The sequence below is a fragment of the Scylla paramamosain genome, chromosome 20 (assembly GCF_035594125.1).
Source record: "Scylla paramamosain isolate STU-SP2022 chromosome 20, ASM3559412v1, whole genome shotgun sequence".
Taxonomy (NCBI): Eukaryota; Metazoa; Arthropoda; class Malacostraca; order Decapoda; family Portunidae; genus Scylla; species Scylla paramamosain.
Window position 1 is genome coordinate 11,935,412 of NC_087170.1, and position 18,583 is coordinate 11,953,994.

The 18,583-nt window shown below is 40.4% G+C and overlaps 2 protein-coding genes across 3 annotated transcripts in view; one reads left to right on the forward strand and one right to left on the reverse strand.

Annotated features, from left to right (window-relative positions):
- The window catches only part of LOC135110327 (chondroitin sulfate N-acetylgalactosaminyltransferase 2-like), an 85,773-nt gene extending 78,025 nt beyond the window's left edge, over positions 1–7,748 (forward strand). For both annotated transcript variants that reach the window (XM_064022560.1, XM_064022559.1), the window contains 4 exons: positions 373–609; positions 1,587–1,778; positions 2,925–3,079; positions 4,270–7,748. In XM_064022560.1, the coding sequence (XP_063878630.1) occupies positions 373–609; positions 1,587–1,778; positions 2,925–3,079; positions 4,270–4,531 (846 nt within the window). In that variant the 3' untranslated portion in view covers positions 4,532–7,748. The remainder of the gene's footprint in view (positions 1–372; positions 610–1,586; positions 1,779–2,924; positions 3,080–4,269) is intronic.
- Positions 7,749–10,567: 2,819 nt separating this feature from the next.
- Positions 10,568–18,583, reverse strand: part of LOC135110328 (microtubule-associated proteins 1A/1B light chain 3A-like) — an 8,458-nt gene continuing 442 nt past the window's right edge. Inside the window, exons 1-4 of the mRNA XM_064022561.1 lie at positions 18,350–18,583; positions 15,872–16,034; positions 15,270–15,357; positions 10,568–14,637 (exon numbers count right to left, since the gene is read on the reverse strand). The exon at positions 18,350–18,583 is cut by the window's right edge and continues 442 nt beyond it. Coding sequence (XP_063878631.1) covers positions 14,566–14,637; positions 15,270–15,357; positions 15,872–16,034; positions 18,350–18,392 — 366 coding nt within the window. The 5' untranslated portion in view covers positions 18,393–18,583 and the 3' untranslated portion in view covers positions 10,568–14,565. The remainder of the gene's footprint in view (positions 14,638–15,269; positions 15,358–15,871; positions 16,035–18,349) is intronic.

The window sequence follows — 18,583 nt, forward strand, 5'->3', positions numbered from 1 at the left end:
CCAGCAAGTTTTGTCGTGAGTAGAGATATGGAAGTCCATACATTAGTTTATTGTTTAGATCACTGCTCTCTTATAACGCTGCCATATGACTCCATTATTGTGATGTAATATCCAACCTCTCCCAGGAAAAAATATGGAGAACTGTTAGGTTTTCAAGGGTTGTTGGCGTTTCCCAGTAATTTTTCTGTCTCGATACTTCTGACTTAGGCAATAAAACAAGTCAGGGGGGGATTTATTATAACTGTCCTATCTCTTCACTGAGTACGTACCTAGTTACGTAGAAACTCCACACAGACATGCTATGCGGGCAGAAGGTATGCTGCACGGTTGACTCAGGTAATCCTTTGTAACCCCAGTGCTTTGTTCCCACAGATCAACATCATCCTGCCGCTGTCTGGCCGCATCGACACCTTCCGAGGCTTCATGGACAAGCTGGGCAGCATCATCTTACGCCATGACCGCCGCCTCTTCTTGACTGTGGTGTACTTCGGCCACGAGGGGCTGCAGGAGGTGCGCAACATCATCACCTCAGCCTCCAAGGAAGCGAAGTTCAGGCACATCAAGCTGCTTACCCTCAACGAAACCTTCTCGAGGGGCAAGGCGCTGCAGGTGAGTCGATGCCAGTGTGCATATCTCTGGTACACGTGTGTGCAGCCGCTCTTCCTCGAACGTGATCATTTTCTTCAGCAAGGCCATCGCGTTAGAGAAATGTCACATTAGAATGACTTGAAACCCTTCATGAAGAGACTTTTCCTGTGCGATAGACTAAAATCACATTATAGATATTCGCATTAGAGGAGTATTGACTCAATGCAAGTTTGAACTTTCGCCTCTACATCAGTTGGCAGAAACATTAAGTGACTGCATTCATTTAGTTTATTGCTATTTTTCTTGTTTTCTCTTCTGATACCATTTTATTCTTTTCTTTTTAATAGTTATGATCTACTTTTCATTTTTCTATTCCCTGGGCCTCTTGTGTTTCCTTTCCTTCTAGTTATCCAAAGTTTGCACAAGACTTTTGTTTCAAGTTAATTATCTACAAATATGTTTATAATGGTTTTCTTGTATGTATATAGTTTATTCTGTGGAATTGTTTTATGGCAGCTGTCCTGTGCTCTGTATTGTAGCTCAAACAGTGTAGAATATGACTGACCTTTCCTGTCAATGAATGGGCCTACAGTGTATGATGGACTGTATATGACATTAACTACTTGGATGTGGAGAAACAATTGTTTACTATACCTTTCTTGCATTTCTTGTGATTCAGAGCATGTAACTTATGGAGGAAATATACAATCTTACTGTAGTATATTATGGCACTGGAGGACTGATCTTTGTGTGGGAATAATAGGATGTTTTGTGTTACTGTTGGTGTGTGTGTGTGTGTGTGTGTGTGTGTGTGTGTGTGTGTGTGTTTCAACTAGTTGATAGCATACTTCTTTAATTGTACCATTATGTAAATTTTAGCCATATCACTATACTGGTATGTAAATCACTCTTGTCATTAAAACTAATAACTAACTAACCAACCAACCTTGTGTGTGTGTGTGTGTGTGTGTGTGTGTAATGTCTGCCCTGTGCCGCAGGTCGGGGCCACACACTGGTCCAAGGGGGATGTGCTGCTGTTCATGTGTGACGTGGACATTGTATTCAGCACTCGGTTCCTGGAGCGGTGCCGCCTCAACGCTTCTCCAGGCCGCTCTGTGTACTACCCTGTGGTGTTCTCCCTGTACAACCCCAGTGTGGTGTACCCCCTGCAGGGCAAGGCAGTGCCCCAGGTGGGTGTATGGTGGGCTGATGCACGGTAGGAGAGAGATATACTTCAGGGCATTTTTCTCTCCATTAAGTCAAGAAATGATTGGGCTCATGGTGGTAGATGAATGGAATAGACATTGTTATCAGGTTGTTAGTGCTGAGTCATTAGGAAGCTTTAAAAGAACATTAGGCATATATGAATGAGGATGATAGGTGGATATACTAGTATTTCATACAGGGACTACCACTTTGTATCCTGATGACTTCTTGCAACTTTCCTTGTTTTATTTTGATGGTGCCTTACATAGTTTTTGTGGTGCCATGATGAATTTTCTGTGGATACTAGATGTGTTTCTTGACAAAAAATCAGTTGAGATTAACATCACTTCTGTGTCTCTTATTCTTAGCACTGAGGTCTCTTCAGGGTCGTTTTCAAAGGTCACAGAGATGATTAGTTGGGTACAGAATCTTGAAACTACTACTAAAATCATTTAAACATCTTCAGAAATACCAGTAACTTCCACTAGAGACTGTTGAAAGTAGTCATGACTCTTTAGATGTGTGTGTGTGTTAATACTGATATTACCCCTGTAGCAAATTGACATAGGTAGTTAACCAAAACAGTAATAAACATGCAGACTTAAGGATATGAATTTGTAGTGTGGTGCTGAAAAAAACATTGATTTTGAATGGAGATAATGTACTATTGTCCTCATGTGGTCACCATCCTGGCACAGTGTTTGTTGTACTCTTATTTTGATGAGGTGTGTGGCAGGACTCAGAGCAGAGAGTGAATCATACTGATGGAGCCAAGAAAGATGATCACAAACCACTTTGTGAAGATCTTGTGTTAGCTCATCAGGTTATAGTCTATTCTCAAGTGTTTCAGTGGTCAGCTATTTTAAATGGACTGTAGTAGATGTAATTGAGATTTTCAAGAATGTCTGCATGATTCTAATAATAATACAATAAATATTCTGCAGCTTAAATAGGAGAAACAATCATAAAAACCCAATACATCATCTCTGTGGATCCCAAAAGTCTTAATGAGAAAACAAACCATTTAGGAATATAGGCTGTTGTATTTTGTACATCACATTACAGTCTCCCATAAGTATGCCTTTTAACACTTTGGTTCATGTGGCCTGACTGGTGTGTTGTGCCTGCAGGAGCTGGACCAGCTGGTGATCTCCCGGGACACTGGCTTCTGGCGGGACTTTGGCTACGGGATGACCTGCCAGTACCGGTCAGACTTCCTCAGCGTGCAGGGCTTTGACGAGGACATCATTGGCTGGGGCGGCGAGGATGTCCTGCTGTACCGCAAGTGAGTGGCTGCTGTCTCTCAGGTGGCATGTTCACATTGTCTTTAAGTGTGTGTCTCGGTGCAGCTTGGCACAGAGCAGCTGAGTGGAGTTGGTGGTGATGTTACATGACAGACCTTTATTTTCTTTGGTGACAGTCACTAAATTACCTTCTTCAGGAAGCTTCATTAGTACATAGACAAACCCATCTGAATTATATTTTTAATTTTGTTTTTTATCTTTTAACTTTATGGCACTAGATAACTTTATGGCACTAGATACATCTTTTTTTCTAGTATGGGAATATGGGGACAGCATTACCCATAACCTTGTGGTGCAAACAGTCTGGATGGCAAACTTAACAGCCAACCTAGCCCACATAAACCATTGCCAGCTGTGGCTCAGCTAATTTTATCTCCAAGGAAGGGGATTTTTGTATATGCAGTGCAGGAATTTGTTTTCAGTATTTACTATTATTTTCTGCTCTTTACCATCATTTGGCTCCCATTTCATGTCCAGCCAGTCAGCAGCACTTTTCACCATGCCTGGCATAGCATTGCACATGTCATACACCACCACTCACCACACATTGCACAGCATGATTTATTGATGAAGTTAGCAGAGAGATTTTCAATTAGCTGGGCAGATTTTCTATATGTACAAGTATTTGATTGGCAAACATCTTATGGGGTTAGATAGTGAGAGCACGGCTCTCATTCCTTCAGGTTGGTCAGTAAATGGGTACCTGGGGTACCTGGGCAAAGTAAACTGTGGAAACTTGAGTGTCACAGTGGTCCTCAGTCCTGGGGTGTAGGACATCTTCCACCACCAGCTCAGAGGCCAGTCAGATGAAGCTAGAGTGTTTTCTCTGTTTTTACCATACAAAATATTGTGTGAATGTTGCAAAGGATGGCAGGAAGGAGTGTGACAGTGGGTGGGCATGTCCAGTGCCATGTAGGTTTACTTTCCATAAAGCAAGGAAGATTTATTATTATTATCTTATTATTTTCATAATATTTTTGGATGTTATGTTGTATGTATGTGATGATAATTGCTTAAGGAGTGCTTACTTTTGCTATGGTGTAAAGAAGACAGTGTAGCTGTCAACACATGATAAAATTCCTTGCATTAACCTGTGTGTCAGGTGGTGTACAGGCACAGCCTGACAGTGACAGGTGTATCAGGGTGGTGCTGATACTCCTGCTGTGTCCAGGTACGTCAAGTCTCGGCTGTCAGTGATTCGAGCCACTGACCCGGGGATCTTCCACCTGTGGCACCCCAAGGAGTGCTCCACCTCCCTCTCCGCTGACCAATATCGTGCCTGCATCACCTCCCGCGCTCTGAACGAAGCCTCTCATGCCCACCTCGGCCTCATCGCATTCAAGGACGACCTGGGCAAGCATCCCCTTGGTGCCGAGGCCTTGACAGGTGGCGGCAGTAACCTGGAGGAGCAGCAACTCAAGGCTGAGATGTGAGGAGCTGAGGACAGGGACACAAGGATACACATGGCACATTCATACACACACACACACACACACACACACACACACACACACACACACACACACACACACACACACACACACACACACACACACACACACACACACACATTCCAGCCAGGAATAATGGACTAGAACACATAATGGACAAGAACACATTGAGTTCAAAAGATAATGTTGGTTTTCTTCTTGTTTCTCACCAAGACTAATCTTTGTTGTGATTGGTTCCTTAGCCCCCCTCAGCCAGACTCTGTCCACCACACATGCGTTTGGAGACTCCAACAACTTGTCATCTTCTCCATTATTGTTTCCCATTCATTGTCATGTGATTTTTACAAATGTAATCATTAGTGCATACAATTTAACAGGTCTTAAACCTCTCTCAATGTTTGTGATGATAAGTCTTATGGTAAAGATTTCTTTTTTTTTTTTTTTTATGGAGTGTTGCAGTACACGTCTTTAATTGGTGTTAAGGAATGAGTGCCACTGTGTTGCATCCAAGTGTTCCTGAGCCAACATTTCCTGGCACTGCTGCTCCAGGTGTTGTGTGAATGTGAAGTGGTGTTTGGCTAAAGGGAGGCAAGGAAGCTGCCCTCCACAGCAGGAAATGTCACTAGAAATTCATTTTTATATCTTGGGAGTGTGAGTGTGATCAGCATTGCTTTGTGTTGGCTGTAACACAGGGTATGTATGAATATCTTCACAAATTTGCACAGAAAATATCTTCATAAATTTTTCAGGATGGAGAATATGTTGAATGATGCAGAGCTGTATATTGTTTTTGTATGATAAAATTAACTTCATTCTTTACCTGAATTTTTACATACACACACACACTAAAGGTCACAGTGTGCAAATGTTTCAATCAAAATGGACCAGAGTAGTGGACCAGCTTTTCTCATCCAGACAGCTCACTGTGTTTGCCACATCAAAATGTTAATGATCACACTGGTAAACACTACATAGAATATTTAAAAAAAACACTCACTCCTAATATAGGTTAACACCAACATGCTGCAGCACTCGCAGCAGGTGAGGTGCATGCTTCATGTAAAGTAAATGTTGACATGCTGGCACACCACTTTAACTATACTTATTTTATGTTGTGTAATTCTAGACCATGAAAATTCATTCTGATGTCAAGCAGAAATTATAATTTATATACACCCTGCATGTGGATCCAACAAACTTTTGGATAGGGAAACATAATTTAGTACTTTTACAATGTGTATAGCCAGATGTCTTGTATCTGCTATGATTAAGAACACAAGTTTTATATGAACATGATAACACAAAGCTGTAATACTTCTGTAGAGGAAAACTACAATATCCAATGCTCACATCATTTAAACACATACACCCATACACATACTATCTGATTTTGTATGTAAATTGATACACATTTCTTTCAATTTCCACTTGGACTCCAAATCTGCTCATAATATAAGTGCTTTACTAAGTTGACGTGCAAGTAGTACCATCGGTGTGTGAGCTAGTCATGGCGGTAGTGTTGTGTGCTGCTGGAGGGAGCACAGTAGTGGTTGTTGGCTGGCCCGGGTCTTGCCAGCTCGCTACGCTGCACCACTGCTCACAGGGATGCAGCACAGCCTCAGGTGACTCTTGCCACTACAAGGACATCAGCACTGTACTTTATAGGACATCCTTTTCTCTGCTGATACATGTGTTACACTTAAATGGGTTTCTAGTTATTACTAGAAATCTGAAATGTTTTTTTTTTATTGCAACTTAAACAGATTACTTATTACATATGTAAGAATTATTCATGCTCAGTAATCAGATAGTGGTGCATTTTGCTAATTTAGAGAATTTCATGACTTACACATTTTTAATTTATTTGATATTCAAATTGTTATCAATTTTATTTCTATTTACTGGTCCAGATGTGCTTTACATGACATATTTGTTACAATAACCAAAAGTATTTAGTCCTTTTGTTTCTGGGTGCATATCTGTTCAGGTTAATTGCACATGAAAAATTCATTACATTTCTTGTGTATTCTTCATAAGCACAGGCCAAAGCAGTCACCTTATGGCAAAGGTGCAGCAACAGGCAGGTGAGAAACAGCTGTGGCAGGGTGAGTGTGGTGTGCTGGCAGGGACTCACCACAGGGAGGCCGACATAGTTCTTTGACTTGTCACTTCCAAGTATAGTGAGATGAAGTTGACCTGATAGTGTTAAGGTTCATATTGAGAAAAGGGCATGAGTCAAAACAGCGCTGCATGCAAGTTCAAAAGTGTGATGCTAATTGGATGTCAGTTCCTAATGATTGGCATTAGTGCAGAGACAGACCAGGCTATGCAGGGTGGGCTGCTCCCCCACGGCGGCCATTGTGGGAAGGTCCAGAGCAAATCTAAATGGTTGTTGTAAGATTGATGTTCTTTGTTTGACTATTGGTGGATATATATAGATATATATACATATATATATTTATGATGAATTTTATGAAGTGTTATTAGAGTTGCTAAAGGGAAATCCAGGGGAGCCAGTGAGGGAGGGCAGACACGGGCTGTGCTTCGCCAAGGGGCCCTCACCGCGCCAGTCACTCATCACTCATACATTGCTTCTTTGTATCAATGAATTCATGTAGGCAAATTTTTGTACATAGTGTTGTAACATAATTAAGGAGTTAAACTTCCATAACACTTCTACCTTGCTGATCTTCTGAGGGCCCCTGGACTTCTTCCCAGTCCTCTATTCTCACTCACCAGTAGAGGTCTCCTAAGGGTCACCCGCTGTGGGCTGGCTGAGGTGACGCCAGCGCGAAACAGTAGTTGCTGTAGTGTTGGGTGAGAAGTGTGTTGTCTCTCTTTGTAAGTGTCAGTCTCTGCTGCAGACCTGCCCGCGTGTGCAGGTCTTGGTGGTGGTGGTCAGAGGTCCGGCTCCTCCCCCTGCTGGGATGTGGCGGAGGAGCACCAACCCTGTGATCCAGTCTTCCCGTCTTCCATAGGCTAAATCAACATCTGTATCTTTTACAAGTTAACTATAAGGAATTTTCATCTTTTTATGAATCTTACCAAGCAGCCTTAGGCATACTGTAGAGTAAACACAGAACACACACACACCCACACACACACACACACACACACACACACACACACACACACACACACACACACACACACACACACACACACACACACACACACACACACAAAATGAATATAAAAAGGTGTACAAAATTATAAGGAAATCTATTTACTCTCATCTTGAGGCTGATATGATATACTTCCCTGTTCATAAATATTATTAATTAACCCTCAGAGTTTGAGGTCTTTGGTCCAGTGGAGCATACTGGAGGTTACATGTATGTCTGCTACTCTGTAATATTGTGTGGCTGGGTGCCGTGAATAGTCATGTTGTACTGTGAGAATATCTGGTTTGTATTTTCATTAGACTTGTCATCATATTCTTTTTTTTCTTATTTATCAATTTGTTCAATGTCCAGCAGCTGCAGCCTCCACTTTGCCCCCTCCTCTCCCAGCTGCCACTGTGTGTAGCTTGTCTTCCATAGCCATGCCAGGGTGCCACCACCACCGGCCCACACCCTGTAGGGATCATTGTTACTCTGCGGCCAGATGTTGGTGTGACATAAACCAGCTGTGCGTATAGGAACAGAGCCTGGATCCAGAACATAGTTACTTGTTGAAATGTTTGGCACTGTACACTGTGGTGTTGATATGAGGCACAGTTGGAGAGGGTGGAGTGGAGGCTGCAAAACACTGGAAGTTCTCCCAGCATGAGTTTCAGCCATGAATCTAATGCTTGGGAAAACTTTCATCAGTGTCCTGAGAAGGGAAACAGTGTGCAGGTTTCATACTAAACTTAATCAAAACAAAAGTAGAGAACATTGTACTTATAAAAGTTGTCTTTTTCTCTCTCTCTATAGATTCAGAATAATATGTAACTGACAGACCAAAATTATCTTACCGAGGTACAGTATGGCATAGGAGGATTCACATTTGTGTGAAAATAACGGTTATTTTTTGTTGAAAATTTCTCACATTTATGCTCCTGCCCTGCCTCATGTCAGTCCTCTTGTAACACTGTGTGAGGGAGTTACTGGCATGTCCCTGCATGTGTGGCACAAAATGAGATGCACATGCCAGTAACTCCTCCCTGAGGGCACCACCATCACTGTGTGTGTACTTGGGTATTGCCACCCATGACAGTGAACCCAGGTTAAAGATGATGGGGGTTCTCTTTGCAACCAAGAAACTACCCCTTTGTTTTCCATTATATATATATATATATATATATATATATATATATATATATATATATATATATATATATATATATATATATATATATATATATATATATATATATACAATTTCATTGAAATGTGTATACTACAGTCACATTGCTTGACTCTGTAATATATTCAATTAAGTTATTGAAAGAAATTTTGTAAATTGCTATGGTAAGTTTCAAATGGACAATAATAAGTGTTTGAGCTGTATGAGACTTCTTGATGTTGAACCCCCGAATGTTCTGTTGGCCTGCATGCTCCTGGCTGACCACTCCTGTTGCCCTTCACTGGCAGTGTTATTATTATTGTTATTGTTAGTATTATCATCATCATCACCATCATCATTACAGTAATATTATTGTTTTTAAATGACTCAGGGAGGCCAGTCAAGGGAAAAAATAAAATAGATTAATAAATGAAGTCCTCACACTATGGTGGTCCCAAAAAGAACCAGGACTGGAGGCCAGTTTTGTTACAGAGATGTCATAATGCACCTCCTCAACTGTCTAAGCCATAAGTAAGAGGAAATACAGGAACAAGATGAGAATTTCAGTGTTTACCAGTTAGAGGTATGAAAAAGTGAAGATACTGGTTATCTCTTGTCTTGATAAGGAGAGTAAGTAAAAAGTGTTGTGTGGCAAGGCCATGGAGGGATGGGAGGCATGCATTAGGAAGTACAGAAGAGCAGTAACTATACAAATAGCAGTAAAAGACAGTAAGAGGTGCAGCATTGCAGTGGTGACTGAATATTGGTTACTAAAAGTTAAATTTTCATATGCTTATTCTACTTGTAAAATTTTGCATTTTGCAACTGAGAACAATATGCTTTGTACAGTATTTTCTTATTGTTACTTGGCATGTGTTCCAAACATCACAGTAATACTACAATTAATCACATGATATTCATCGCTGCATTGTTTTTATTTTATCTCCCATCCTTGCCATCAACCTTAGTCATTTCACATTGCTGTTCATTTTTTTTGTCACATGCTTTTTTAAGATCCACGAATGGAGCTTCTCCTTTATTAGCATTTCTTAATTGCCATTCTAAGTGAAAAGATTTTATTCATACACAACCTGCTCTGAAGCTTCCCTGCTCTTTACTAATCTGACTGTTCATATGCTCACATTCAATCCCTTTTTTTTTCCATAACTTTTCAACTGATAACAAAACTTAGTTGTGTGATTCCCATACTCACCTTTACTGTGATGAAAAAAAAAAAAAAAGCATGAGAGAGAGAGAGAGAAATTCCCCTAAACTTTCACTCAAGCATCTACCTTTGCCTCCCTTTGGTTTCACATAATGCCATTCAATTATAGACTAAACAGCCATGGCAAACATCACAGTCCTCTCTTCCTAACATGTGCCTCCAGAGGGACACCACCTCCACAAGTTTTCTATTTTGCCATCCCACACATGCCTAACATTTTACAGTGCAGGAACCTCATGTGCCTTAAGTGTGATGTTCCTGCAGACTCACTTCCTTTATCACTATCTGCATCACCATCACTTGTACTACCACCATTACCACCACTTACACCACTATTTCCATCACCACCATCACTTCCACTATTACCATCTATCACCAATACATTACTACAACCATCACTACTATTTCCACTACTACCTCATACACCAACACCACTATCACCACCACTGACCACTTACTTACAAGCGAGGGAGCCAACATTGGGAGGGCGTTAGGAATTTTGCAGGAAAACCAAAGTCTTTAAATGTAATGTATAAAAACATATATTTCTGTTGAAGGGATGGGATAATGGGATTATATATACAGCAAAGTTTTCTTAACACTGAATATGAAAGCCCAAATAAACACTTCTAGTATGGTAATTTACACTAGCAAAATCCATTCAATTTAAAACTTAACTACCAATATAAATCCAACAGTCAAACACATGAGTTTCCTGTTAGTCATGATATTTTTTTCCTACATTAGGTCAGCCAAATATACATCCAGTCAGTAGTCTTATAATCTTGAGATCCAAGGACTGCTTTACCAGTTCAATGAACAATTTCCTTAAGACTAGATACAGGCAAGTCACCTCTGCCCCAACAACCAGTGTTTCAGGATATTTACTTATAAAACTTATTTGTCAATTGTAGGTTTAACTAAGACACATTCTGCTCACCTCCCACTAGCTGTATCAAACAGATAATGTGAAGAAATTCCAAGAGATGTAACTATTTGTTCCATACATTTACTTCCCACTAACTATGAAAGGAATCCATGTGGCAGTGACTGGTGACTCCACAAAGAGCAACCATAGGAATGGTAAAGGAATTTGACTACAGCAAACTTGGCTGGTAAGTCGCTGTCAAGGTAATTTACAAATGATGATTAGCTTGGAATTATTTCTGGTCAACTTGTAATGATTTCAAAAGGATGCTGCCATTACAAGTGATGCAGAGTCGCTGTCTCCAGCCAGGCAGTGTGATGGGTGAGGTGGCCGCCACCCTTCAGGCCAGGATGTAGGTAAAGCTGAAGGCATGACACTGCAATTTTTGTATTTGATATTCTGATCAACTAGAATGAAAGAGAATACCACATCTATTTAAATTTGCTTCACTCTTAAACAAACCTTTTCCAACAAACAATGTTCAGACAGCAGATAAGGTATATCAGTCAGGGGAACAGCAGCCTTGAAGACTGATTATCATTTATGGGTGTCCTAACAAGCCTTAAACATGGAGAGTGAAGAGTCTAATTCATGCTAATTCAACTCTAGCTTGAATTATATGGCTGGCTCTACAAAGCCTGTCACACTGATACACCTGTAAATCCCAGGTGTGGACAGAGAATACACAAGGCTGCATGTACAAATATTTGTCTTAACATCACACCAGCAAGAGAGGTGGGAAGCTACACAAATTTAAGCTGGCTAAAGGAGGCAGGAAGCAACCTTTCATTTGGATGCATCCTAGACACTCACATGGGCAATCACTGAAGTACAGATACCAGTTATGTGAAGGCTACACATTAGTTCCTGACTTTTATCATACTGGAAGAGAAATGCTCTTCAGTTTTAACAATACTGAAGCACATCAAGTTTTAACAGCAGGGCTTTCTGGCCATCCTTCTTAAAGTTAATTAGAGGTTGGTGGGGGAGGTGGAAGCACTCCCAGCATGTCTACATTATTGCACTGCACTACATCACCATCACACTGCAGTCCCTCCCAGAACAAGGTGGGTAGGTACAAAACTAAAGCTAAACGAAGAACCTATGGTTGAGACAATTGTTCATAGAAACTCGCCACAAACCTCTGAAGCACATGTAGTCTAATGAGTCTTATCTACAACTTTTAATTGCAAGTTATTCAAAACACAGTGAAAGGTCTGAGTGCTAGAAATGCACCTTCTGTGATGCTTAAATCCTGGCAGTCCTATGGAATGGTGCTGCCTCTTAATCACTCCTCGAGGTTCAGACCTTGTTGACATTCTGATATTAGGTGTAGTAATAACTTGTAGCCATCCTGCACTATGAAGTAAAGCTAAAAATATGCATACAAAGGCTCAATGCTAAGAATATATGTAAAGTTCCTAGTTAGAACAAGTTCTATCATTAGTACATTATTTTCAAGTGGATGTATCGAAGTCTACACACCCATATACATGATAGTGCTGCACTGCCCTACTACTACTTGTACTGTGCTGACAACACCAGATGTCCTGTTTGGTTGAGCTCAACACACTGCTGAGTTCTTCAAAATCTTGCTGTTCAGAATCAAAATGGTAATATGGGAGCCGCCTGATAGCTGACAGGTCAGGTGTTCATTGCTACAGGCTGGTTGGAAGACCAAGCAGCCAAGTTTATATGAATATATGAATTTTACTTTAAAGGTTTGCCAGGTTACAAGCTATTGTTTTATCATCACATAAATGAACATGAATACAAACACACCATGGTTTTTCACTGGTTGCAAGAAATTAACAAAAATTACATAGAGATACATTTCAATTAGTACTGGATGTTCAGTGACTGAGAATCCAATCCATACAGAGCCAGCAGTGTGCACCAGCAGTGCTCATCATAAGACTGGTCTGGGCTGAAAGTCCTGTCTGCGCTAAAAGGCAAACGTGATAAACTGAACACAACAAAGCCTGCTTTGCATGACCCCAACATGATACCAAACTACACGTGACCCCTGCTGAGATGACTCCCCACTACAATAACTGTACAGTGCTCTGCTAGAATCTAACTCACAATTTGGGATTGATACAGTAATAATTTAATGTCTTCGCTGTCAAAATGCCCAAATAATTTTCTTGACACATGCACATTTTTTTCAGAACAATTTGATATAGCAGTAAACCATAAAACCATTATATACTAAGTACAAGAATTCATAGGAATTTCTTCTTGAGTTTCTAATCTAATACAAAACAAGTCTAAATCACTTGGTAACTAGTAGGAAAAGTTTATCAAACAATTTTCATTATAAGTAATAAAATAGTTTTGGAATAGTAACTTGCACACACAGAGTCCATTATATTACTTTTAAGAGACAAGGCAGACATCTTAGTTATATACGGAACAGACTGCCAGCTGCCCTGCCTCGCTACGTGATGCTCCTTAAACATAGCATATGCTGGTGGTGGGAGACAGCATACTGTGCTGCCCACCACACTGGTTACACAGACTACTCTACTGACACCTTCCTCAGACACCTTGTGGGAAAATGAGGCTTATATTACATAATGGTGTATGTCAGTCCTGTGAATAATAGGAGGATAACTAATAATATCTGTGCCGTGCACTGCCCTGATTCCCTGGGAGTCCTGCACATCCTATTTCCTCGTGTCTAAAATCCTGCACCCCAATGCAATGCCACTCTCAGGTGTGGTCCCTAAACTTGGCTGAGTCATGATGTAAATGTTGCAGATGTGTTAAATTTCTCTTGATGCGAAGCTATGACCCGTATCAAGCAGGTGGGACTGTTTGGAAGGCAACCAAGAGAATACCTTGACATATTCCTATCAAAGTTCCTCCACATCTCACTAGTAACAAACAATAAATACAAGGCTACTAAAAAGAATATATTATTAACCTTCCATAACTATCTCATTAAAATCACTACAATGGAGGAGACTAGGCCAATTATATAAAAATATTTTACATGAAATGAAGAAAGCAGCTGAAAAATGCAGTCATGAATGCAATGAAAGACTAATGTCAGCAGTGATGAGTCTAATTATGGTGTGTCAAATTTGGTGTCCTTTGAATGTACAAACTCTTACAAGTTTGCTGAGACTCCTGGAGTAGGAAGGTGGTGCTGTCAAGCTTTTCCCACTGATGAGGAAGAAGAACTACCTTCATCAATAAGTGCAAAAATATTACATTTTTAAGGGTATGAAATCCAAACCGTAAGAAAACATTAAGGTATACAGAGGAAACAAAATTTCAAAGTATAAGCTTGGATAAATCTTAAACATAATGACTGAAATTAAGAATAAAATGGCTGTAACTTAGTTTTTGATTGAATATTTTTGAAATACCAGTAAAGTTTCTAGTTCAGCCACAGAATTCTCAAGAAACATCTAACTCAGTCTTAGGCTCAGACCCATCTTGCCTCACTCCAGTGCCAGTCAGCCACGACTCCCTAAAGGACCAACAGGGGTGCCACAGAAGGATGCCCCAGCCAGGCCACTGCTCCAGAGAGATCCTCAGCAAAGCAGAGTGGAACAGGGAGGGGCAGGGCAGTGGTGGATTACATTATCCAAACACCTCCTGGGATGCATACACCATGTACAGGAAGCCATCCTCATGATGGTGGTGCTCGTATACCTGAAGGACAAAATGAGTGTTGTTTTGCAGGCCAAGATGCAACACCCAGTGAGACCACTGCTGACTGCCACATTGCATTTTTACATGGTTCAGCTTTAGTTGTGAGATGGCATCATACTTATGTAACACTCTTGTGTTAAGTAATTTGTTTTGATGTCCTTTCTCAAAGCCTTGTTATGTCATTCTCATCCACTTTTCACATTAAAATGCTCAACACATCTTGGGGGCAGAACATATCATAAATGCATGTTAGATAAGCCAGTGTGGTGCTGCTTCCACATCTCAAATGGAGAAGTCACCAACCATAAAACAAGTATATCAAAATTTACAAAAGTTACATTCATTAAAAACTTATTCATAAGAAAAAGCAAACTGAATATTGGGATCAACTGTAAATTTTCCATCTAGCTAATGTATTTTATATATTTCTATTCTTTTTAAGATTCTTCTCAAAGATGTATATTCTGAACTTTTAAATTGAGACAAAGTTTAAAATTATTCAATTCATGAGTTCAAAAATTTGAAAATTAAATGTTTATCAGTTTGCTGGTACCCTTTCACTTTCTGTAATGAAACACCAGTAAAGGTGTGTGTTGTGCTTCCCCGGTGCACCACTCCTCCCACACACTCACCTGGGCAAGGGTGCTGGACACATTGGCCAGGGAGCGCTGGTTGATCAGCAGAAAGAAGGCCTGAGTCGGGTGCAGCTGGAGGCGGCGCCTGTGTGGAGCCGGAGAGTTGGTGGTGAGGTAATGGTCACAATGACGTACCCATATATGTACCTAATTATCTTATTAGACAGAGCAAGATAACAGAATTCTCCCTAATCTTTTGTTTCAGTATTTATAAAACTGTACTTTTAAGACAAGCAGTCTGTCGACCATTATGTCTGAACATTAGAGTAAAGGCTAGCAAATCCTGGCTGATGAAACTATTAATAAGAATTGCAGTTAGCATCATTACTCATCAATCTAAGGAAAAACCTTATTTATAAAGTAACAGTCTCTCCCAACCAACTATATGGATATTTGGATGAGAGTTCAGACAACCAAGAAGCACCAGCCAAGCACACACCAGCAGCTGAAGGCACAGCTCCAATGGGTCATCCAGTGACTCACTAAGGAGGCAAAAACAGTACTCCCATCCAGTGACTTACTTAAGAGGCATAAGCAGTACTATCACAGCCAAGCACAACATAAGCCTACAAGTGCTGGCTAAGGGTGCATAAGCCCACCTGATGATCTTGACAAGCTCTCCCATTGTGACATGGTCTGGCACCAGGAACTTTGTCTTGTCCAGCAGCGGCAGGTGGCGCTCGCCGGGGTAACGCTCAATGATCACCGGCACTTTGTTCGGGTGCTGCTCCCGGATCTGTTCCACGTCACGCTGCCTCTGGGCTGCAGGGAGGAATGGTTACCACAATGCAATATTCTACTTACTGCTGCCTTCTGCTACACCAGTGTTCATTGCTACCACCACTTGCTGCACAATTATTCAGCATGTTGTTACTTACACACTACTATCTGACACCATCTTTGTTATTAACTACTTTGTTATTTATTCATGTATTTAACTTCTCTACTATTGTTGTTTTCATATATCTGTTAATTTGACTTATTTCCAGCAAAATGCTTCATCAAATAATTCCTATTCACACAATTTTTTTCAATATACCATCATTGTTATTTGTTCCTTCATTATTTAACAAATTAATTGTTGTCAATTGTTTACTTATCTTATTAGTATTATTTTATCTTATTAGTATTATTAGTATTATTATCCCATTAGTATTATTTTCACTAAGCTAGTAATTCAATTTAATCATTCATTTCCCCTTTATTTTTTCTTAGCCCCTAAACTACTTCTATCAAAACTTTTGGTGTGGCCACACACACACACACACACACACACACACACACACACTCACTTAACTAGACAATATCAAAATGATAAATTCACAAGACAAACTGAAAGTTACATGAGTAGCATGGGCTGTGATTTAAAAGGCAAAGAAAATAATGCTGAGCCTTGTGAATACTGAAGGCTGAATGATGCTTGGGTTGTGATGACAAGGGACACACCATACATTGTTGGTTCTTGCTCAAAGCAGTGAAGTGTTTGTCTATTGTGGAGTTGTTTGACACTGCTGTCAATTCAGTATTACGTATTTGCAATAATTGATTTTCAATTTATGTCACTAAACTAAAGGACCACACTCATATATATGACATCATCTTGTAATAGAATGCCTGAGCTACATACTGAAGTAAAAAGTTATTTCAGCTAGGGGTGATGGCTGTTTCTATTTTGGTGCTATTAATGTGAAAGCTACTCAGTTTGTCACCACTTCTGTGGTGCAGTGGCCTGGCTGTGAATCCATGGGCCCCAGATTGAATCTGAGATGTGGCACTCAAGTGCACAGCTCAACTAGTTGTTCATCTTCCATTAAGATTTGTCAATAAATGGATAGCTGGGGAAACCTGGGCAAGGTAAACTGTGGAAACTCGGGTGTCACACTGCTCATGTGTCCCGGAGTGAGGGGAGGAAGGGACATCATCCACCACAAGCTCAAAATCCAGTGAGACCAAGATGAGCAACTAGACCACTCACAGCTATAGCTATGCCACAACTTTGCCTTTATTTTCTAATTCTGTCATCACTTACAACAAACATTAACATATTACCAGTCTTCCCTAAGCCTTAACTCTACAACAATAAATGTAGCCATGATTTACATACTATCATCTCTCTCTGCTCTTTCATCCATGCTGGGAGAAGTTGAAGAAATATTTTACCTAGTCTAGCATAAAGAACTGCAATATGAAAGAAACAAATAATTCAAAGCAGAATTTAAGAATCCATGAGACATCTGCATACCATCAAGGTGCTAGAGACTAGATGAAGCCCATGGTAAAGAACATCAAGAATTTTTATGTAAGCCCTGCCCATGTATTCCTTCTACACCAGCACAGGTTACTGGCAGCTTTGTTTTAGGAAAATTATGGTAAAAACAATTTTAATATATAAATGTTACGTATTACTAAAAGAACTTGATATTGACTCATGACTGGATATCATCCAGTGTTGTTTTCATTACACGATAATTCCTAAAACCTTCTGAGCAGAGCAAAATGAACTAGACCTGTTAATAACACAATGGCCAACAGGCAGCAGCATTCCACCTTGTGAATAAAAAAAGATCACTACTTGATAATTGCCTAACGATTAAGGATTGCTGCAAAATGAGAAAGTGATGCATAAAATACCAAACCTGAACCACGTGAACATGTGCTTTATTACAACATAAGTAGTAACACAAGGCAAGATAAGACTGAGTGAACAAAGCATCTTATATAAACGAAAGATAAGTATATAGAAGAGTTGAAATGTATGATAAGGACTGTGCACGTCTCTTTGTCTCGATATACCCTTGGTTCTCTCAGCCTGGCCCCTATAGCGTGTTGGTATGCTGCGTCCTTGCTTCCTGGTCATGAGGCCCACCACTGTCCAGGATCGATGTTTTAACTCCCCCCCGCAGTCTTACACATCCTTTAACAAACGCCAAGGAACACTTAAAAGATATTCTGCCTTCAATTATCCCCTTACGATGTCCAAAACTAATCTCTGAGGCATGTATGACAGGTTATCTGGCGATGACGCACATATAAATTCAGTGGACAAAGAACGCAGAATCCTTGAAAGTGTCACTTACCAAAACTCCTTCTCTCCCTAAATGGTTTGACTTGGGCGTTCATGGTGGCTTCCTTCACTGTGATGGCAAGGAAAGACAATGCACGAGTCCTACAGTGATGCAAGTGGTGTTTTGTTGCGGAGCAGGAGGAGGAGTAGCTGCTCGCTCAGGCTCAGCTGTTCCAATGTTTTGTTTACATCCTGCTGCTGCTGTTCCTCTCCCAAACCTTGGCCCCTTTTTTTCTTTCTCTCTTAA